Source organism: Cornus florida, unplaced genomic scaffold, assembly GCF_030987335.1.
Source record: "Cornus florida cultivar Cherokee Brave unplaced genomic scaffold, ASM3098733v1 CherokeeBrave_3.0.0_Hap2_Chr08, whole genome shotgun sequence".
Classification (NCBI taxonomy): Eukaryota; Viridiplantae; Streptophyta; class Magnoliopsida; order Cornales; family Cornaceae; genus Cornus; species Cornus florida.
In genome coordinates, this window is record NW_026775578.1 from 28,327,391 (window position 1) to 28,350,667 (window position 23,277).

Below are 23,277 nucleotides of genomic sequence, written 5' to 3' on the forward strand. Positions count from 1 at the left end.
TACTGTTAATAAAATAATTTTTATTTATATACTATTGATTATTAATAAGGAGGGGTTCGGGGCTTTGCGTGTTTCAAATCCACTCTCTTTCCAAACCCACCCCACCGCTAACCCGATTACTTTCCAAACCCACCCCACCGATTACGATTATGATGATCCCAAACCTGTGCCAGTAGGGGGACTGGACGGGACGAAACGAAATGGGTTAAATTGACATCACTATTCATAAGCAAACACTACATTTAAAAAAAAAAAAAAAAATTCATTGGAAATGCATTATTTGGATTCTCTAAATTTTTCCTGTTCAAGAGAAGTGAGAACATTATTTGTTTGGGATTGAAAAAGGTTTCAACTCGAAAAATTAGTGTGAGCCTAACGCAACTTAGGTTGCCAATGGGTGATGCAGTGAACTGACAAATTATCTATCTATATATATACCGAAACAAGTCTGAATAAATGCCTCAACTTTCTCCTCTTTCAAACCTTACACTGCTTTTACAAACGTAAGAAAAATATACAGCAAGAAAATTAGCAACAACGGACCAGAGAGGGAGTTACAGAAGCTCTCATTCGCCACACAGCCAAATAAAAAATTAAAAAAAAAAACCACCTCGGGAAGACTACAGTTAATTCCATTCCACACTATAATCATAACAAATCAATATACCATAGAGGCAATGCACAATCTTAATCTATTGATGCTTGCCTCCAAAAGAATATGCATCTAACCCAGAGAGATAGGCTAACTGAACTATGAAAAACCCTATTGTCTCAGACCTACATTTTGCACAATGTCATTGCCAAAGCCACCACCTGTCAGTGAAAGCTGCTGCCGCCGTCAACACTCACCCAGCCATATAAACATCGTCACAAAGTGTCATCGTTCTTATCTGTCTCACGTGTTAACTCCTACCAACTGATATTCTAGAACCGGCAGCCACCAACATTTCCGCCAAGTTATGGCAGATTTCCAGTGGACCAAACATAAAATACAATCAATCACAAGCCCCGTCTAAACAAGTCTGTGTTGATGACGCTTCCCAAAGTGAGGTTGCATCAAACGAACATACAAGCCATTCTTGGCTACTAATGAATCATGGGTCCCTTCCTCAACGATTCGCCCTCCATTAAGTACAACAATGTTGTCAACATGCTTCATCATAGCAGCTCTATGAGCTATCAGAATGGTTGTTTTGTTTCCCATGACCAATGTATCAAGAGAATCCTGCACCACTCGGCTTGACTCAGACTCAATGGATGAGCTTGCTTCATCCAATAACAAAATGGGCGCATTCTTAAGCACGACCCGAGCAATAGCAATTCTTTGTTTCTGTCCTGGGGTTAGATCCACACCCCTCATCCCCACATGTGTGTCATAACCATGAGGCAAGCTGCTGATGAAATGATGTGCATTTGCAATTCTTGCTGCCTCTTTCATCTCTGCTTCACTTGCATTATGTCTTGCATATATAATATTTTCCCGTATGGTTGTCGAGAAAATAATTGGTTCCTGCTGAACAAGACCCATGTGGTTCCTCAACCATCTCAAGTTATAAAGTTTCAAATCACGACCATCCAGTAAAACCTGACCAGCAACCGGCTCATAAAATCTCTCTATCAAAGATATTATAGTGCTCTTTCCAGACCCTGAAACCCCCACCACAGCTACAGTTTGTCCACCATTGACTTTAAGACTGAAATTGCTCAATACCAACACTTCTGGACGAGTAGGGTAAGAAAAATCAATATTTTTTAACTCGATACTTCCATAAACATTAGGGGGTTTCAATGCCGAGTTGTCATCTGGCTCAATCTTAGGCACTCTATCTATAATTTCAAACACTGAAGTAAGAGATTTTCGCCGTTTGAGTATATATGGAGCCAAGCCAAAAGGTTCCACAAGTGCAAATGTTGCAAACGAAAACACCATGTATTCTTTGAGAGCCGTTGGTGGAGTCATGTAGTTATTTTTAACAGAGAGCGCAGTGCACCAGAGAAGAAGGGCATTACAGGCAAAAAGAAGAAACTGTGAAAAGCCAAAGCCAAAACCAATAGCCATTCCATGAAAGAAGCTCTGCTTGAATATTTTCAGTAGTTGCAATCTGTAGAGCTCCATAACCTTGTTACCAGCACAAAATGCCACAACAGTGTAAATATTTCTGACTGCATCCTCAAGGACCAAAGATGCCTTTCTGTGCATCTCCTGTATGCCCTTTGAGAATCCAGCAAGCCACAATTTCTGCAGAATTTAAATTGGTAGCTACTCAGGAATCTGGGGAATAGGATCATATAAATTATAGTACTTCTTTTTCAGAATGAAAATATGGAAGCAATACATAGAAATAAGGCTTCATCACTTGGGAATTCTTACACACACACAAACAAAAGTATTTGACTGGCAGAAATTCCTTAAAAACAGGAATTAGTAAATGATGAGAAAAAACGAAACATCCAAGATAACTAAATAGCTTTTTTTAAAATCAATAAAATGTATTAGAAAGTGTTCAAAAGGGGAACGCATCCCAAGAGAAAAAGATAACTAAATAACTAAATACCAACAGGCCAGTGGCCTAGCGGTACCAAGCTCCTACTTCTCAAAGTGAGGTCAGGGGTTCGAGCCTCCATGGAGGCATGTGTGTGTGAGTACCAACTAGGAAAGAAAAAAAAAAGATAACTAAATAGCTGACTAAAGGTTCACATAGAGTTAGTGATCGTTCAGGAAAATAAAGCTGCAGTAGATGGATTAAACTGTAGCACATATCGATAGTAAAACTTAGAGGACAACTGGACAAATAAGAATGTGATTTATTCTAGCACATCTATATACTAAACAGGTTACTATTTGTGAAATAATGCCTCTTAAGGATAAGCTGAAGCAAGAAATTCCTATATATCATTTCGCAAGGCTCATTACTATTCAGTAGTTTTTTTATTATTATTACTTTAATATGGCTTCACCAAAAAGACAAAATCCTTCCATAAAAATCTCAACTACATACATTTTAATTTTGGTATAAGTTTTATGTTGCGGGGACGCTTCAAAAATGTGTTAAGTAACCGTGTCCCATACGACACTCGTACATCTAGTTAGACATGCAGCACTAGCAAGTGTATCCAACAATTCAAAGTTATTATATAATTATTTCCTTTACAATATTGCTTCAAAACAAGTGAAGTGCGAAACAATAAAAAAAAATTATTAAATAGTATGTGAATATTTAATCATGTACTCATGCCCTTGGGTTTGGAAATTCAATGCATCAAACAAACACATAATTGTACCTGACACACATATAGCAGAGAAGCCCAGTAAAATGATGAATTTCAGGTTGTCTAATTTTATAAAACTATGCACTAGATCTCAGAGAAAAAGTCCTATTTCTCTTTTGTTGAACAACTAAAATAAAATAAACAAAAGAACTTCTATGAAAAAATCGGATTATTCCGCTTTAGGAGAAGAAAATAATTGCATTGATAAGTTCGCAAATTCTTAGATGCGGAAAATAGGTCATGATAATGTATGGGAAGCAAAGAATTGGGAACGGGTAGGACGTTTCTCAATCATTGAGATAGTATATTTCAAGGGACTCTAAAATTCATAATTGGGAACTCTAAAAGCTCTGAGTCCCCATTAGTACAATGGAGAATAAGCATTATAAACCAGATGTAATAAATAGTTATCAACAGATTTTTTAGGTTCATTAGTAAACTGAAAAGGCATCTGGGAAGCACTCACTCCAGATGCATATTTGCATTGACTCTGTATTGAAATTATATAGAAAAGCTACAAACCTGTGCAACAGCAGAAACAGTAAGAATGGGTAGGGTTGCCAAAGCCACTAGTGCTAATCGCCACTGCAGCAACATCCCAATAAGAACAGCCACAAGAACAGCTGCACTATCTTGTATAAATATAGAAAGCCGGTTGCTAAAAGCAGCTCTCACAAAAGTAGCATCATTTGCTAAACGCATTGATAAGGTGTCTGCACTGTTGTCCTCTTCATCAAACCATCCAACTTCATTGCGCAACATTGCTGTTACAGTTAAGGAATCAGATATTAACCACACTAAAAGAAGCTTATGCACTCACACCTAAGTAGAATTAGGTACACAGAACGCATCAAATTAAAATAACGACAGCTTATTCAATCACAATAGATAGGTGTACGTAAAATGAATATGTTAAACTAAGGGAAAAAATTGTACTCGGGAAGGAGTAACAAACCTGAAAACATCATTCTCCTTACTCGTTCAGTCATTTTCTCCCCCATTATACCGAAATAGAAGTGCTGCAGGAAATTAGCAACCACTGTCACAATACCCATGCAAGCAATGATCAGGCACCATTTGTCTACTTCGTCCCTTAGGCGAGGACCTTCATGAAGGTAATATTCTGTAACTATCAGTGCAATAACATAAGCAAGAATTGGATTAAAAGACCCAAAGATGGCGGCACCAGTGCTTCCTAAAACAGCATAAAGCCACTCTGCAAAGCTAAGTTCTACAAGCCTCCAAAATGATGGTGCTTCCATATGTTTTCTACCCTTTGCTTCCTTCATTGTCATTGGCATGTCATCAGACTGGCTGTATGGTCTACTAAAAGTTTGTGAATGAGAACGTTCATTTTTGGGATCAGATGTCAAGAGTGGTGAGATGGGGGATTCAGGATCTGAAGCATTGGATGTTTGTCTGTGCACAGACTGAACATCAATTTTTGGTAATTCCGGTAGCCTCATCTCAAAACTATCTTGCCTTTTTATTGATGGTTCCTTATCTGTCACATCCAAGGGTACACCATTTTCCACCATTTGCTCTGGTGGTGGGCTCTGCATTCTCGGTGATTCTTGTGAGTTGAAGGTAGCATCTTGAGGCCGAAATACATGAAGGCCAGAAACTCTCTGAAGAGATGGTGATTTGACCATTTTAGGGGACGACGGTTCTTGGAAGCTGTGGCTTGCTGATGAATCTTCTTCAATCTGGAAAGCTGTAGTTTCCTTGTAGTTCCTTATTGGCATCCTGAATAAAGATATAAAACACATAAAAGAAGTACCCAAGTAATAATTTTTAATTATTGCTAATTATCAAAAAAACAAATTCCAATTACTAGTAAAAAACAATAATGTTGTGTGGGAACCTGGATTTGGCACCTTGAAATTAGAATTGAAGGAAAATAAGTTTAAAGTTTGAATTTATTTTCCTCAGGCACCAATTACATGCTTTCAAATGTAATGAGAATAAATATCTTAACGAAACATCTAGAATGCAAAACCTTAATAACACTTGGAAACCATACAAGATAATTTACCATGCTCAACAAAAGCATAAGTTTGCTCTTTATATTACCTCCTTGGAAGTTTTGCCGCTTCTTCACATCTAAGAAGCTCTGCATATAAGCCATCTGTGGTTATTAGTTCATCATGTGTACCCATTTCAACTAGTTGGCCCTCCTCCATCACTGCAATGTAATCAGCATTTCTTATAAGACTAAGCCTTCGAGCAATAATTATGGTTGATCGTCCTAACATCAGGAGATCTAAAGCCTCTTGAACAGCTCTTTCAGCCTCAAAATCAAGTCCACCAGTAACCTCATCAAGAAGAAGAATTGAGGGATTAGAAAGCACAGCCCTTGCCACGGATAGTTTTATTTTCTGTTCTTCTGTCAATGCTAAACCAGCCCTACCCACCTGCATGTGAAAGAACTATAAGGGAAATTGCCAATGGCAAAATAAAATGACAAAAACGGAAGACAGTAGGCAACAAAGATTTAGGTAGATATTTTCTCTTTCAGAATTTACCTGTGTCTCATATCCTTTCTCAAATGAGCTGATAAATGTATGTGCATGTGCGATTTTAGCAGCTTCTTCGATCTGGTCCAAAGTGCAGTCTGACCGCCCATAAGCAATATTGTCTCTAACACTCAAACTTAACAAGGCAGGCTCCTGTGTGACTAAACCAATTTGGCTTCTTAGCCATTCCAGTTTTAGGTTCTTGATATTTTCTCCATCCAAAAGGACTTCTCCTGCACCAGAAAACAGAAAAATAGTCGGAATCTGATAGAGCAGGATCTCCATGGGTTTAAGTAAAAACTTAAATCAGAAAACATGTGTAACCACTGTGAAGGGAAATTAATGTGCTCATAATACCTAATGTAGGATCATAAAACCGTTCCATGAGTGGTATAATACTGCTTTTACCAGATCCATTTCTGCCAACAAGTGCCACAGCCTTTTTAGCAGGTACAGTGAGGTAAAACCCACTCAAGATAGGAATTTCAGGACGAGATAGATAGCTAAAATATACATTTCGAAACTCGATGTTTCCTTGTACAGAAACTAGGGTGGTTCCATCATGACTAACAGCAGAGGATGAACGGCTTATCATCTCAAAAAGTCTATAAGCAGCAATTCTTCCTTGCTCAAATGAATAGAAGTTTGTTGCCGCTTGATTCAACCCACTATGAGTGACAGAAGAAATCATAGATAAGTAACATAGTAAAAATCATATGCATGACAAGGAAGCGAGAAAGAGTTGCTTACAGGCCACTTAATATGACAGCAAATAGGGCTGTAACGATTTCACCTCCATGAGCTTTTTTATGAGTAATCAGAAACCTTCCAACCCAAAGTTGCAAAGCACAAGAACAAATTGCAAGCCCATAAGTAAATCCAAGTCCGAGTCCTTGTACAAGACTTATCAATATACCATATCTCAGTGTCGCTTGTAAAGAAGTAGCATAAGAATACTTGGCCAATGTTTCATTTGTAAATGCATATAAGGTTCTAATAAAAGAGACTGCCTGCAATTAAAAAGAAACGCATTTCATCATAGAATCATTATTAAGAAACTACCTAATAATGACAAGGAAGCCATATACCTATCAACATGAAAACTATGTTTACCATGTTTGACACTTGTATTGACATTTCCAGAGAAACCCACCATAAATATGCACCCACAGATGTTAAATTCAACGTTTCTTCTCAATGACTGCATACACATGTGCTCTTCTAGAACTACATAATACCACAAATAAAACATACAAACACCCAAATATATCCAAGTTACCATGTGTGAATTCCATAAGTGATATGAATACAATGAGAAATAAGGAAACTTGGGGGACTCGGACATGGAGGTACTCTAGGACTCAACAAAATTCAGTGGCATAATTAGTACTTTATAATGGTCTCATAGGATATTTCACAAGTTAACTTTTAATAACTCCCGAAACCATTTGAATTGTGTCGGACTAACTGAATCAATGGTGGAGTTTCAGTGAAGTAATGGTGGTGACCATCTGGTTTTGTCATCGCATATTCCATGGCAGACCGTTCTATCAATAAATAAATAAATACTAACTTTTAACTTCCACAAACTCGTCCGGGACAAGATAACCCTTTAGAAATAAGATGTTGGTGAATACACTCAAAGAAATTGGATTGATCTTGTAACATTCATTGCAATTGACCCTAGACCGCTAGGTAAATCAATTTTCTCAATCAAGAATGAGCAACACCATGTAGGGTTGGGGGAGAAACGATCCCCTATTGCCAAAAAACCTCTTCTGGCCTTCCATTCCCCCACTCAACATGTACTAGTTTATGTAAATATTTAATGAATTTCCAAACTAAAGAAGTCACTTTTGGAAAATAAACTATGCGTTCCTGCTATCTTCAAGTGATAACTGATAAGCAAGTAAGCGAGACAGAAAAACAGCCAAAGGTAAGAGAGCAGGAAAACAAAATGTGAAATTCCTTGCTTACAGAATGAAAGGCTAAAAAAAAAGGAATCAGCGGAGAGATTCGTGTTTAAAGAAAGGTTTTGGCATCCGAATCAGATCTGAAACTTCCTAAGCATACCTAACCTAGTGGTTTGCACTCCATTAGATCTCAAATCCCAGCAATATACTCAGAACCCACGTCTGAAGAAAAAGAAAACGCCATCCCTCTGACTGATCAACTCCAACACCCAACTCTGAGCAACCCTATTATCAGACAGTTAAGAAGCACGAACACTAATAAAGAAGAGCTGTGTTCCTGCTGCATGTGTCAGGCACCAACATTCTCAGACACTTGTCTTACACACTTTACACTATTTATAATTAAAAAAAATCCCATCATATCCATGTTGTGTCGTGTCCGTATCTTATGTTCGTATCCATAGACACCTACACGTCTTACACATTTTTGGCAAATCTATAATTTAAAACTTTTCCATCATATATCCATGTTGTGTGTGTCCATATCTTATGCCTGTGTCTATACTTTTGAGTTCGATGTCACATCACTCTCTCACTAGTGCAATTATTGCTCTTCGTTACATATGGCCCAATCATCTTAGTTAATTTTCTCATTTTACCTCCGATGAATATTTTTTTATTAAGTATATCTCCAACGAGTATAATTTCAACAATTTCACGAGTATATTCATTCCCAACTCGATCCTTTCTTGTCTTACCACAAATCCATCTATATATCAATATTTCAACCTCACTCATTTTGTCTTTATGGCTGATGTAATAAGTGGTTTCAATTTATCTTTCCGTTTTTAAGGTTCACATATGTCAAAAGCACTCCTCCACTTAAACAAGCATATGGATGGACCGATGGACACAAGAACGATATGCTTCTTAAACAAACATTCATTCTCATAAAAAAAACTATTTAATTCAAGCACATAAAAAGCTGCAAACGGACTGAATTTTTAAAGCAGTGCTCTGAATGTTGCATTTAAAGCAGCCATTGAGCACTCTGAACTTTTAACACTAAATTTGTACAGAGAGCAATATTTTGCATACGACCCTTTGAGAAATCCCAGGTAAATCACCAAAAGTGTAAACCAAAACCAGTAGCCCATAACAGTTAGCATAATCAAAGGGTACAAAGAGTAAATAAGAGAGAAGGTGAAAGAAACCTGTTCAGCAATGCTTGCTGCTTCAGCATATGCATCTTGAATATTTTCAGCGAGCCTATGAAGAAATATATTTGATATTCCTCCTGCAGCAACAATGAATGGACCAGTGGCTAAAGTTATCAAGGCAATCTGCCAACAATTGACAAATCCAATGATAAGGCCACCGAAGAAGGTAGCCATGTTATGAATATAATTTCCAACCTGTCATGTCAAAGGCCCATCGTTAAACAAGACATTTTCATGGAGAGAAACCAATTTAGAAAACAGACAACTTTTGCAAAGAAACATATATCCCATTTTTAAGGCAACATTTTAGATTTCAACATACTTTTTCACTGAGTGCAGACTGGATGAGTAGCACATCACTTAATACTTGGCTCACGATATCTCCATTATTCCCATAGGTATCAAAAAAGCTCATGTCCTGATTAAGTAATACTTGAACATATTTTGACCTGATCACAGCAGTCTGTCGTTCTCCGGTAATAATCCAACAGGAGACCTCTATTACATAAAATGAGTTAGTAATGCTGGCTGCAAAGGAACATCATCCATGAGAGAGCACGACAAATGGAAATATAGTTATTGAACAAACATTCAGCTTACCAATCCAACCAAATGCAAAAACGCCAACAGCAATATACACAATGGACAAAGAAAGCTGCAAAAATAACAAAATATAGTTAATTACCAACATACTCAAAAAGAAAGAGACAATCAACTTCATCTTGAAACTTTCATGAATGAAAAGTTTTAAAAATAAAAATTAAAATTAAAACACACCCCCACACACAATGTAGCAGCATAGTATCCTTTGCACATTCTATCTTTTTCATATGATCAAATTCAAGGAAAAAAAATTTTGATAAGTCAAATTCAAGGAAATCTAATGTCAAAATTAAGCTTTCCCTTCTTCTACTTTATTGTCTGTGTAAAAATAAAGAGGTGGGATGAAAATGGGTGGTACTTGATTGTAGGGTATCGAGACGAGAATCTTTACTTTACAGTCAAAAGAGAATGAAGAAAAAGGCAGTTAAAATGCTTCCCACCAATAATTATTAAAATCTAGTTTGTAAAGGGTAAGAAAATTAAAATAACAAATTCAATATTCTGTAGCATTTATGAAAAAAAACAAATAAACCTTATGCCCAAGATTTAGAGAAACCCTAGCAGTGGCGCAGCGCATCCAGTATTCTAGAAACATTTGGATCTGGAATTGGTCCAAAATAAAAATTGATAAGAAAATCTTGGGACCTAAAACCTGTGATTGTTCCATGAAGGAAGCTTCTTCAGAGATGACTAATTATTTCACTGTTTCCTATTACCGTACAAATTTCTCAACTCATAGAACAAACATTAAAGTCGTAAGAAAGTCCTGCTAACCAGAAAGGCCTTCCTTCCAGTATGCTATTTCAGATCAAGGACTTCGGAATCACAATTTTGGTGACATACCTGCTCAACTTACCACTTGTTTTGTGCCTTGTTTGGTGTATGTTGGGTCATTGCCGTATTCCACAAAGAGCATGCTCAAAGTTTGGAGAGGATGTACAGTGGGGAAGCAAGCCTGAGATGCTTGAAGGCCTGCTTCCCTTTGCTTGTGATGGGGCCTATGAAGAGAGAGGAATAGGAGATCTTTTGATGAGGAGACCCCTATTTGGGGGCTTAAATTCTCTACACTTAGTTCTTTATTTTATTGGGTTCATGATCAGAATAGTAAATCTGCGGAGATATTATTTTTCTAGATAGTTTTCATGAATAAAGATAAAATAAAAAGATATATATATATATATATATAAATCCTATTATTTTGAAAATCACTTGCCAATATCGATTCGACCCGAACCTTGAAGAGGACTCAAACCTCCATGCTCTTTAGCACGAGATTTTGAGTCTCTCGTGTCTACCATTTCATTTGAATTTTTTTTGGATAGCTTGAGGGTATAGTGGTTTTTTGGGGCTTTTGTGCAGCTATAATTGGGATGTGCTCCCCTTTTGTGTGCCTACTGCCTTCCAATGAAACTATATTTATCAATTGTGCAACTAAAAACCTTACCACCCTGGATTTCAAATACCTCCATTCACCTTATTATTTGAATTCACAAATGTAAGGCTCTCAAATCAATCTATGCATCTTATTAAAATATAAATTTAAGTTAAACTCCTTAAATAACTGAACATAAATCTATTCATTTGAAATCCCTCAATCCCAATAGAACCCTAATGATATTGATTTGAGTCTACCATTGATTTTATTCTTGCACGAGACTAACAACTTTCTTTTAGGAAACTCCAACATTCAACCATCAAAATTCAACTTCATCAATTAGGTTTTTCTTCTTGGAAATTAAACCCAAAAAAAATTTATTTTGATTCCTCAACTAAAGTCATTTCATCCTAAATCAAAGCCGACTAAAAATTGGTTTTCGACAATTCAACCAAATCCACGGCCCCAAATATTTAGGAATTAGAGAAATTTGACACCAAGACACACACCAATATTCAACACTTGCAACTGAGTTCATGCAATGCATACACCCACCTAATCAGTAAGTTGACCAACCAATCAAGAAACACCTATGACGCCTGAGCCCTAAATCTCTGTGAGCTGTACACTTCATATCCCATTGTCAACTTATTCAAAAAGTAAAAATATCCAGTAAACATGTTACCATTCAATTCATTGACAGGAAACTCAACAAAAATTAAGTCAAAAATCATAATCCCAACTATTTTAGATAGGTTACGTCAATCCTATTTCGTATTCCACTCCATTTAGAGCTAAAAATTCAATGAAACCAGAGAATTTATATCTTTCCCTGTGATCGCCATCCATGTAAATTTAGTCCTCCAATCCTTCCATTTCCTTAACGATTAGCTCAACTTCTACCATTTCTTCACTTTTCCTCACTTGTGCAATTGTTGGAGTTTGCTACATATGATCAAATCATCTTGCCCTGGTTTCTCCCTTTTCATTTCTAATTTCTTACAAAGATATTCATTTACAATTATTCTTCAGACCTCCGTCTCAACATCTACACTTAACCAATCTCATCTTGTTAACATGTTATTTCGTCATCGTGCAATATTTCGTTTCATAAGAATAGTTTTTTTTTTCCTCTCGAAAGTTCAAACAAACACGCACACACCCATAATATTACCCCTGGCAGGGCTCAAACACTCAACCTCCCCAGGGGAGGAGAGATCGTACCATCCGGGCTAATGTCCATTGGCATAGGCATAGTTGGTCGTCAAATAGAATTTACCATTCAATCACCAAAAGTACTGCACCACTTAACACATCATATAGTAATTATATGAGTAACATCAACCTCGGTATCTCCCTCCCTATGCATAATCAAGCCTTGATAATAGAATTGCTTGCTTTTAGAAACTTCTTTATTTCAAGCTTCAAAATGGGTTGTGCTTGCGTTCTCAGGCTATAACTAGTGTTAAGTAACTAGTATCAGCTATCACGGTCGTGAAATTTTTTCAAGACTTGAAAAAAATGATCAAATTGAAACAATAGGAAAGTTTTAACTCCGTTACAACTTTTTTAAGTCACTTTATATTTATTTTTTATGTGATACAATATATATTGATATATGCATAATACGAAATATGTTTATATTACACACATATATTAGAAGTTTAGTAAAAATTTCAACACATATAAATTAATATCGAGTTTGGAAGACTTTGAACATAAATTTCCTGAAAAATCTCGAATTTTCTGTATCCTAACTTGTGGTTTGGTGGAAGTTTGGTTCTCTCTCTATTTAGGTGAATTAGGTCTTAAGCTTTGGAAAAAATAATATGGGAAACCTAAAAATGGGAATTTCACACCCACACCAAAAGTGAAAGCCGTCTTGGCTGAGTCAGGCCAAGACATTAGTTATTTTTTCCTAGCCAAACTAAACCTGACCCAGACTCAACTAATTTGGGCAGAGTTGACCGAGTTTTGGAACATTGTTTATCCTCGATCTTTATGAAATCTCCATTTGTATTCTTAATTTAGCTAAAGTTACATTTCATATATCCAGTTTAGTCTTACTTACCTTAAACTTTCTTAATTATAAAACAAACCTCTAGTTTAGCACTTTTCTATTTCAGCTCATCAGTTAAAACAATATTATCAGCAAAAAGCACAGATGTCACACTGATCCTAAATGTATCTAAGCAATGCATCGATAACCAATGCATAAATATACAAGCTTAATACTTATCCCTCGCGTAAGTAACTAAGATTAAATATTCACTTGTTTATCCTACAAGTTATGTTTATCCAATTAAGTGTGTTTAATTACGCAATTTGAATATCATTTAAAAAGGTAAGCACCACCTAAAATGGAGTAAAATTTTAAGTGACACAGAATGCTTAAAATTCAAAAAGATATCAAAAAATCTTTATTTTTAATTACCACTTAAAAACTTCGGCACTTACAAATTTCGGCTCTTAAAATTTTCAGTACTTAATTTTAAGTTTTATCAAACTAAAACTTAACTTTCATTCATGTTCCCAGAAAGTAAATAGCATATGTTACTCAATTTTTTTTGACATAAACCAAAATTGACTTTCCAACATTGTTGTTTTATATCCTAGTAATTGCTACTCAGTCACTCTCTTCTATATTTATAGTATAAATTCGGAAACTAATACAATGTTAAGTATATCCTTTCTGTTATATATGAATACAAATATACTTTTTTTGCCACTAATTAAGGAATTTCTCAGTTAAAAAGATCTTACTGTTTATTTTGTTATAAATACATAAACCCTTTTCAATAATCGGGGTGTCCAGGACTTTGCCCCGACTAATCCACGGGAGCCGTGCAAGGCGACCCCCACATAGATCGGGTAAGGCTCGGACTATGTCCGCGGTCGTAGCCCCAAGGAATTGCACGCAACTAGGAGAAATCGAACTTGAGACCTAAAGCTTCATGAGGCTCCAGGCCCAAGTCTTTTTTCACAGTAATGCATTGAAGATTATCTGAAAACTCAATTATATATATACATATATATAATAAAAAAAACTTATCAAAAAATATATATAATAAAGACTGTTAAAGCTTTTTGAAAACTGATTTCTATTTTCTAACTTATTGATAATTGTTTTCAGAAAACTGAATCAAAAGGACCCTTAGCATCTGCCACCAAGTACACTGAATCTTTCAAGAAAACAAAAACTTCTTTGATTTTTTAATCTTCACAAACGTCCTAATTTCAAAGACCCGCCTTTAAATTTTTAGTCTAACAAAATGCTTTTCCTGGGCATATTTTTTCTATGTCAAACTGGATATAATTCACCTAGCTCTTCAGCCTTTCATTTACCACCCATTGCCACTAGCAACCCTCCATTTAAATTAAAGTGAAACAAGGAATAGCTTCCATATCCACCTAACACCACCCAAGCATAGCCAATCCTACTTTCATCGAAGCTCTCAGCAACCAATGAATTCCAGAGTTCACATGTGGTGTAGGCATGAAGCAAAAAAATAATAATCCACCTCCTTACTACGTCACACTCAACAAACCACAAAGGCAAAGATGCTCATATTCTAACAAACCCTAAAGAAATCAAACTAGGCACCCTTTTATTTTGGAAAACATAGCAATAGCATTTCAAGATTTATTTGTTATCCTACATGGATTCTCTTGAAAATTCAACCACAATTTTCAACGGCAACGTAAACTATCACCCAACTATGTACACTTTCACCTTCGAGTAATCGACATATATGATAAGCTTGCTTCTCATCTTTCCCATTCTAACCAAATATCAAAAGAAAATTTAGTAATATCATGAATATTGTTAGGTAGCTTATATAAGAAATACACACTTTCTTCATTAAGGCGCCAGTAGTCTAAAGCAATAAAACATTTATACTCTCAAATTATCCACATTACACCCAAAAAACCCCAGGGATTCTGATCACAAGACTCATCCTCAGGTGGCAGCTTCATTCTCCTACTAACTAAATAAAATGCTTCTAAATTATTAAAAAAAAAAACATATCTGGCTCACAAAGTTAATAGAACAGTACTCAATAAGTGCAGTGTACTATATACATACCCCAACTGATCGCAACGTTCACTACTTGATCAAAAAGAGATCATTTACTTAAAAAAAAAAAAAAAAAAAGTTTACTAGACAAAGAAAATTTTGAAATTAAGGTCTCTGAAACTACCTCTTTGAACCTGTGAAACAGTAAATCGGGTTCGTCCTCCTGATGGTGTAACAAGTGTATAATCTTCGCAAAGTAATGCAAGTAAACGACGAGCGAACACCCGTGAGCCGCCGCGGCCAGCGATCCGACGACCATCAACACCCAATCCAACTGATCGGCGTAGGCGAACAGCCTCGAGAACGGCACCGTCGCGGGCGGCGGCTCGATCTCCTCCGCCTCCTCCATCTCCTCCTCCACTTCCACCGGTACCGCGTCGCTACTCGGCTCAAGGTACGGCGACGGAGACTCCGGCGGTTCCGACACCTCTGACACCGGCGTCAGTGGCTGTATATGCGGCGGAGACCAGCCGAACAATCCCCTCGATATCATCATTTTCGCAACACAAACCCCTCTAAACCCTCTCTCAAAACCCTAGAACATCAAGAAGAATAGATTAAAGAAGAATTGAGTGGAAAAATAGGGCCAAGTGATGTAGATAGACAAAGAAGAGAGAGAAATCTCTCTGATCCTTTCTCGAATTTTGGTTCTCTCTTTCTGCTTTGTTCTTAGTTTTGTGTGACTAAGCAGAAAAGAACCGTCGTCGCGACTGGGTGGAATCGCTGACTCGGTCAAAGAAGGCGGAGAGGAGAGAGAGTTGACTCGGTAACGAATGTTCTTCTTCTTGTTGTTATTGTTGAGTCATATCAATAAGCGGCGTCTGGTTTGGGGTGTTTTTGGTAATTTGAAGGAGATGGTGGACAGGTGTCTGATGGTGAGAGGATGATTGGAAACATTGTAAATGTGAGAAAATGTTGGATCGTGTTTCTTCTATATTTCTATCTTTGCTGTTTAATTATACCCTTTTTTGGGAGACAATCCAGCACTGGCTAGGGTCCATCATTGTGAGTGCTGCTTTTTACAGTCCATTCCAATTCATACGCTCAGTCGCCTTTTGGACATGGCTTTGTTTATTACTCTATATAATTGATTATGACAGGGCAACTTATTTATTAATTTGCAAGCCCAAAAAAAACCTTGAATGTCCAAACTTTTCAAGTTTCAATTCAAATGTATGTGAATTATAAGGCGGATAGCTAAGACACGAGATTCTGGTGGTTGCGGTATTTTGAAAGGGCAGTTTAGTTCAGTGTACGATACTTTTTTAAATAAAACGAATTGTTTATTAATAGTTCGGTTCAGTTTATTTAAAGTTTAATTCAAATTTATTCGTTAAGCAAACGAGTTAAGCTTCAGTTTCATTTCATGGCTCGTTTAGTAAACAAATTGATCTTAAATATTAGACTCAATTTTGTGTAGGCTTGTGAAAATAGAGTCGTATATGTTCATAAAAATAAACTAGTATAAAGCTTATAAACACATTCATAATACATAAATTTGTATAAGTTTATGAATGTAGACCGATGAACATATTTATGAACACAGACTTAATGAACAAGTCAAACAATCTTGAACACGTATTAATCTCAAATCAAGCCCAAACCCATTTTTTCCAACTCGTCACGATTCCGAACTCATTTTTTCTAGTTCGTCACGATCCAAAGTCAGAATTGAGCCCACAAACGAATGAGCTGAGCCCGAACAGACTCTCAATTTAGCTTGATTTATTTACAGCCCTACTCCCTTGTATATTATAAAAAACAAAATGAAAAGAGTATTAAGAAGTTTGTGCTAAGTCAAAAATGGATTAAGCCATTTCCCCTTTTAGACGGAGAAAGTCCTTGGATTGTCCATTCGTCTCCGCTTCATCAACTGCTCTTTTTGACGAAAAAACAACAACAACAAAAAGTAATCTTTCCATTATTCAAAATAAAGTTACCCTTCTCGTGTTAAATTAGAGCAATATTACACATAATGGAATGGAATTTGTGCGACTTGAATCAGTGGAGAGAGTGCATTCCAGAGAAGGAATGTTACTACATTACTCAAGGCAATTTCAGTCGGTAATTAAAAAAAAAAATTTTTTTTTTTTTTTTTTTTTGGCAAGAGTTAAGGGTTAATTGAAAAACAAAAGAATAATGATACGTTTGGTGTGCATTAATGGAATAGAGTGGAATGTCTATTCTAACCATTTCTTTGTTTGGTATGTAACTTTAGGTGGAAATGGTCATTCCATTGGAATGAAAATTTATTACTGGAAATGAAAATCCATTGCAAAACTAAACTTATGGAATGGTCATTCCATTCCCAAATAATTTATTTTAAAAAATCGACTTCTCAAAACACCCTCATATGCCAAGTCTAAAAACCATCATTACCTTCCACCACAATTATCTCCGCCACTACCACCACTATTACCTTCCATCACCACCGACTTTCACCATCGCCCACCATTTTCCACCACCACCGCCGCCACCTCCTTTTACCACCTCTACAGCCACCGTTTGCCGCAACCACCGCCGCCGCCTTTCACCACCGCTACCGCCACCACCTTCCACCACCACCACCGCCGCCATCGCCTTTCACCACTGCTACCACCATCCACCACCACTACTGTTACCGCCTTTCACTACCACCACCACCTTCCACCATCGCCACCGCCACAGCCCTACACCACCACCGCCGCCTTCCACCACCACCATCGCCTTCTACCACCTTCCATCATCACCACCACCACCACCACTACCTTCCGCCATCGCCACCACCACCTTCCACCACCGCCATCACCACCTTCCACCACCGCTACCGCCTTCCATCACCACCACCGCCGCCTTCCACCACCAGTATAGTCACACCACTGTCTCCTTCCACCACAATCACCACACTACTGACACCGCCTTCCACCAACACCAATGCCACCTTCCACCACCACTGCTACCACCAATTTCTACCATTGCCACCACCGCCGCCTTCCAACACCACCACCGCCTTCCAACACCACCACCTACACTACTAACGTTTTCCACCGTCCACCACCGCCACTGCCACCAATTATTTTAAAAAAATTATTAGAGAATATCATTTTGTAAATTTAATTTAATTTATTTGTTACTATGAGGGATATTTTGGATAATTCAATTAGAAATGTATTTCATTCTAAATTTTAAATTGGTCCAACCAATAGAATGGTTATTATCATTCTATTCCTACACATTTCATATTCACAACCAAAGACTACACATTTCATATTTACAACTAAACGGTAGAATGAGAATGTCCATTTCATTCCATTCCTGCTCAGTAGCGGGCGGATATTTTTAGGAGTTGTTAAGCAAGAGAGATAATTGTGTTTTCTTCTTAATCAAATCATAATCAGCTCTGAAGGCTACTTACAAACAACATGGAAATTTTGAAGAAGAAATATTTTTTCAATTAAGGAAAATTAATTATAAGGTCGAATTCAAGATTTTGGGTCCAACGGAGGATAGGGTGCGAGTCATTAATTAATATCCTCTTTCGATAATTTTAACCAACATTGAATCATTTAAACAAAAATCATAAGAAGTCCCAACATAAAAAACATACGTTACACAAATCAATGGATGCGAACATGACCCACTTTTATCACAATCCAATAATGTAAGCAGCGTGCAATCTTGTGAAGAAGTGACCCACTTCTATCACAATACGCGTGAACCATGCATGTAAATGGCTTGTATCTGTTGGTTATGTAATACCGCGAAATATCAATGGTCACTTCTTAGAGAAACCAATCCACCACCACCACCAGAGTAGTCACCCCGTCCCACCTCCTAGAGAAAAAACACTATAATCCACCACCAGAGTAGGTCGCACCTCATAGAGAAACCCCATAATCCACCACCAGAGTAGGTCACCCCGTCCCACTTGCACGGGACAACTACCGGATAAACTCCCACATGCTCAATGTTGATGATCAGCTGTAACTTAGTTCACTGCAGCAATGAAAAGACTAACAAGACTAAGGCTATTTCAAAATCCAGCAAGCTTTAGAGTAAAATTCAGACTGAAGAAGTCTGCATCACCAACAAAAACCAATTTGCTCAGCCTAGGGCTATAACCTCTGATTCGGAGCAAAATCACATACACAAAACCACACACAGGAGAGCAGTTTCAAATCGTTTTCTAGATTAACTATGAAAAATAATTATTTTTTCCTTAAAAAATACTACCACAGAAACAATTGAAATGGAATATGCAAAAGGGGAAAAGATAACGCAATGCATCATGACCATTTATAACAATTGGTGTAGGTAAATGCTCAAGTTCCTCCCATTCCAAAAGTTGAATTAGCAATAACTCTAATACACTCAAAATTACTAATTGAATAAAACAGTCACAGTATTTAAGGCAAGCATAACTAGCAAAACTTTCAATAGTACTGATAAATCAATCAACTTTGATCAAGGTAAAATGATCATTTGATCAACTTTTAGATGATTCCGATCTTGTTGGCCACATCCAAAGCATCATAGTCTGGAGTCAACCGAACATATGCCTTCTTCGTTCCATCAGGCCTACATCAGAAGAACACAAGGTGGGTTATTCAGTTCAGAAACTATATTTTTTTTTAGATTTCTCAATAAAACATAAAGTTGAAATTGATGAACCCCATATAACAATTGCACTGGCAAACAAAAAAAGGGAAGTGCAAAACTAAATCTTAAATGATATGTTGACGAACACTACCGTCTAAAAATACCCAAACCAATATTTAAGTTGAGTAAAAGGCTTATCTAGATTGCATAACGGAAATTTGAAAAAAAAAGAGTCATTTTCCATAAAAACAATTCCAAGATTTAGTGGCAGAATCAATCTAAACTGACATCAAACCTTTTTCTAAAAGCTACATAGCTAGTAACACGTCCTTGTACTCAATATGCAGTGAAGTGTGTAAAACATTTCTAAGAAAGACAAATAAATGTGTCCATCACTGATGATTACCTGATCAAAGTGTTCACTTTCTTGGTCTGAATGTCATACATCTTCTTCACTGCATCCTTTATCTTTTTCTTGTCAGCACGGATGTCAACGATGAAAACCAGGGTGTTGTTATCCTCAATCTTCTTCATTGCAGACTCAGTGGTCAGTGGATATTTGAGTATTTGATAGTGGTCTAGTTTGTTTCTTGGAGGAGCACTGATGCGTGGATACTTGGGGTTCCTATCCTTCTTAAGTGTTCTCGGCCTGTGAAAGGTAACCGATGTTCTGATCTTCTTAGCTTTCTTCTTGAAGGTTGATGAACCACCTTTCACAGCCTTGGCAGCCTTCACGGCCTGTGCCTTTGGATCGGCCTTTTTTGTACCGTCAGCTGTAAAGAGTGATATGAACGTTCAATAGGTAAAGCAGCAGGATCAAAACAAGGATGCCATGTTAGTGAAAAATTGAGTTTAAAAGAAAAGGGAAATTGTGGGTTGGGGGGGGGGGGGGGGGGGGGGGGGGGGGGAAGAATTAGGTTTGCAAAAAACCAAACAATTCAATATTCAACGCTCAATATCCCACCCAAGCAATAAAAAATGGAAGGACCAGTCAGAAACCTACAATCTACTAATTAAAATGGCGCACCAATAATGGCGAACCATAAGTCTATACCATTGTTCAGCCAGACCAATATCTTTTCAAATGAAGTAATTGATAACTGATGATGCAATTTCTTTATGCATTATTGTCGCCCCACTCCCCCCCCCCCCGGCGGCGGGAAGAGAGAGAGAGAGAGATTCAAATCCACCACCCATATTCTAATCCCATGTACAAACTTGACAATCTCAATTAGATGTAAAGGATTTAGAGTTTTTTGAGTTGGGTAAACTAGCACTAAGAAAGCCTTTCTTTTCACCAATTGAATTTTACATGGGCATGTTAATTGGTGTCCACACTTCTCAAATTCCAAGACGTTTGCATATATGTATATAGGTGTTACTTTTTAACCACCACCACTTAAATTACTGAAATGGGAGAATGGGAAAATAAACAAATATTGAAATAAATAACTTGTTAAATGAAAGTGAAAATATCTTTCTCTAACCATATCTTTTTTTAGTTGTGTGTGTGTGTTTACCGTTTACCAATTTGTCAGGGAAGTTCAACGCTTCCCTTATACCTTTGTACAATCCACATTGTGATTGTATGGGAAGTCAAAAGAACAGTGCTAACAGGTCTCAGGTTACAATTTTTGCTAGCCAAAAAAAAATCTCGCATGAAAATTGGGACACCAAAAGAGGAAAAGAACTCCATAATATTGTCTGTGCTAGAAGATACCAAAGTACTGAATCCAATCACATCTGATAGTTACGGTGCAAAGACGACTAATTTAAAGAAAAACAAATTAATTCACCCATCAGGTAACACTACTTACTCGTTAGCATGCCACAAACAATAAGTTGCAATTTCACAGAGATGAAAATAAACCTACATTCAAGTTTAAGAACGCTATTGGCTGAAGACTAATTTAACGAAAAACACATTAATTCACCCATTAGCTAACACTTCTTAATCCTTAGCATGCCACAAACAGCAAGTCGTAATTTCACAGAAATGAACATAAACCTACATTCAAGCTTAAGAACACCAAATCACCCACTACTCATGAAATCAAACATATGCATATATTCAACAAATAAAAAGCTCACAAATACATATGCATATCATCTCTGTGTACCAAATAGACTAAAATAACATAACAAATAAAAAGTTGTTACCGCACACATACCTTTAGGAGCCATTGATTATCACCCAAACAAGCCAAACCTATTTTAAACCAGACACATTCAAAATGAACTTCGTTAGTCCTTTAATTGAAAAGGCTTGAAAATCCACTAAACCATGATTACTGTACTTTGGGAATTCCTAAATAATGAGGGGAAAAACCAATTTGAACTATAGATCTAAATATACAGATATCTAGAAACAGATATATGTGTGTGTGTGTATAATACATATATATATATATATATATATATTGTTATGCTTGTAATTTGAAGTGATTTTTAGCTTAGCTTGGCTCAAAACCCTAAAAGAAACTGACCTTTGAGAGGAAGCGGAGTGCAGATTGGTTGCTGCGGCCAACGACGACTAGGGTTCTCAAATGAAGGAGATGTAAAGTTATATAAGGGCGGAATTACCAAAAGGGCCTGCCTATTTTGAATATGGGCCGAGCCACCGTGACAAACACAGTCATATTGGGCCGTATGGCTCATATTAGTCGGCTTAGATTATTGAATTTCACTTGTTAATTGTGTTAAGTTGTTAGTAATGGCATCACAAATAAGAATCGATTAAATTTTAAAAAATCACATTGAAAAGAAAAAAAAATTGGCTACACAATTTGACTATTAAGTTAAAAGTGATTATCATTTTTCTCTTCTTTTAAAATATTCTTAAAAAATGTTGGTCATGAATGCGTCAAATATCTCAACATATAAAATCCTAAAAAATTGAACTTAATTATACATAAATATGAATTTTTATTTATATACATTTTTTGAATAATAAAAATAACTTTTGTTCATTTATAATAATTACTCTTGTGTAATCTAGAGCATCGGTATGAAGAGCCACTTTTGGATCTTCATTTAAATTTTTTTTTTCATTTTTTGAAAACTGACGCAAATTGGATCTTCAATGTGTACAGTAGGTATCTGGGCCAGTCTGGCCCAATCAAATACACTAAATATAGGAACCCAACCCATTTAACAAGAATAAAAGCCCAATGGAAAACAGAGGGCAAATAATAGTGAATATAGACTTGAGGTCCATCCCGAAATCAACACCCAACTGTTTTAGAGCAAGCCCCAAATCATTCTTTATTTAAATTGGTCAGTCTAACTAGTTGGGATGGTGTTGATTTTGGTAATAACTGTTATAAGTTTGAAAATTTGAGTGGTTAATTAAAAGTATTATTTTAAACATATATATATATCTATATCTATATTATTATTAAATGTGCAAAGTGTTTCAGTGTTTGAGTATTTATTTATTTATATAAAAAAATATTTATTAATTGACATAAAAATAGTTTTTGTAGAAATAGTTTCTATAAAACTTTAAAAATTACCTAATAAAATCAATCACATTTTATATAAAACTCTTATTTTTAGTTATTTTTTATGGATAATTATAGTTTCTATAAAACTCTAAAAATTACCTAACAAAATCAATCACATTCTATATAAAACTCTTATTATCACATTCTATATAAAACTTTTATTTTTAGTTATTTTTTATGGATAATTATAGTTTCTATAAAATCTAAAAATTACCTAA

At 36.4% G+C, this 23,277-nt stretch overlaps 2 protein-coding genes across 2 annotated transcripts; both read right to left on the minus strand.

The window, feature by feature from the left end:
* Positions 1–449: 449 nt before the first annotated feature.
* LOC132270988 (ABC transporter B family member 6-like) lies at positions 450–15,760 on the minus strand. The gene is made up of 11 exons (XM_059772206.1): positions 15,100–15,760; positions 9,520–9,574; positions 9,242–9,417; positions 8,914–9,114; positions 6,537–6,796; positions 6,144–6,454; positions 5,796–6,019; positions 5,344–5,684; positions 4,226–5,016; positions 3,793–4,034; positions 450–2,239 (listed from the first exon to the last, which is right to left on the minus strand). The coding sequence occupies exons 1-11, from the start codon at positions 15,469–15,471 to the stop codon at positions 1,013–1,015; spliced, it is 4,200 nt and encodes a 1,399-aa protein (XP_059628189.1). The 5' UTR covers positions 15,472–15,760; the 3' UTR covers positions 450–1,012.
* Positions 15,761–19,228: 3,468 nt separating this feature from the next.
* On the minus strand, positions 19,229–22,099 carry LOC132270992 (large ribosomal subunit protein uL23-like). Its single transcript, XM_059772210.1, has 4 exons — positions 22,040–22,099; positions 21,725–21,762; positions 19,960–20,326; positions 19,229–19,532 (listed from the first exon to the last, which is right to left on the minus strand). The coding sequence occupies exons 2-4, from the start codon at positions 21,735–21,737 to the stop codon at positions 19,448–19,450; spliced, it is 465 nt and encodes a 154-aa protein (XP_059628193.1). The 5' UTR covers positions 21,738–21,762; positions 22,040–22,099; the 3' UTR covers positions 19,229–19,447.
* Between the last annotated feature and the right edge of the window lie 1,178 nt (positions 22,100–23,277).

Bases quoted from the DNA above. Each gene is read 5' to 3' on its own strand.
- LOC132270988 (XM_059772206.1), bottom strand. From the start codon at position 15,471: ATGATGATATCGAGGGGATTGTTCGGCTGGTCTCCGCCGCATATACAG. The intron at 6,455-6,536 runs GTAAGCAACTCT...TGTCACTCATAG, and splicing joins GCTGTCATATTAAGTGGCCT to TGGGTTGAATCAAGCGGCAA. The intron at 5,685-5,795 runs GTAAATTCTGAA...TTTCACATGCAG, and splicing joins AGAAAGGATATGAGACACAG to GTGGGTAGGGCTGGTTTAGC.
- LOC132270992 (XM_059772210.1), bottom strand. The intron at 19,533-19,959 runs GTAATCATCAGT...CTTCTGATGTAG, and splicing joins AAAGTGAACACTTTGATCAG to GCCTGATGGAACGAAGAAGG.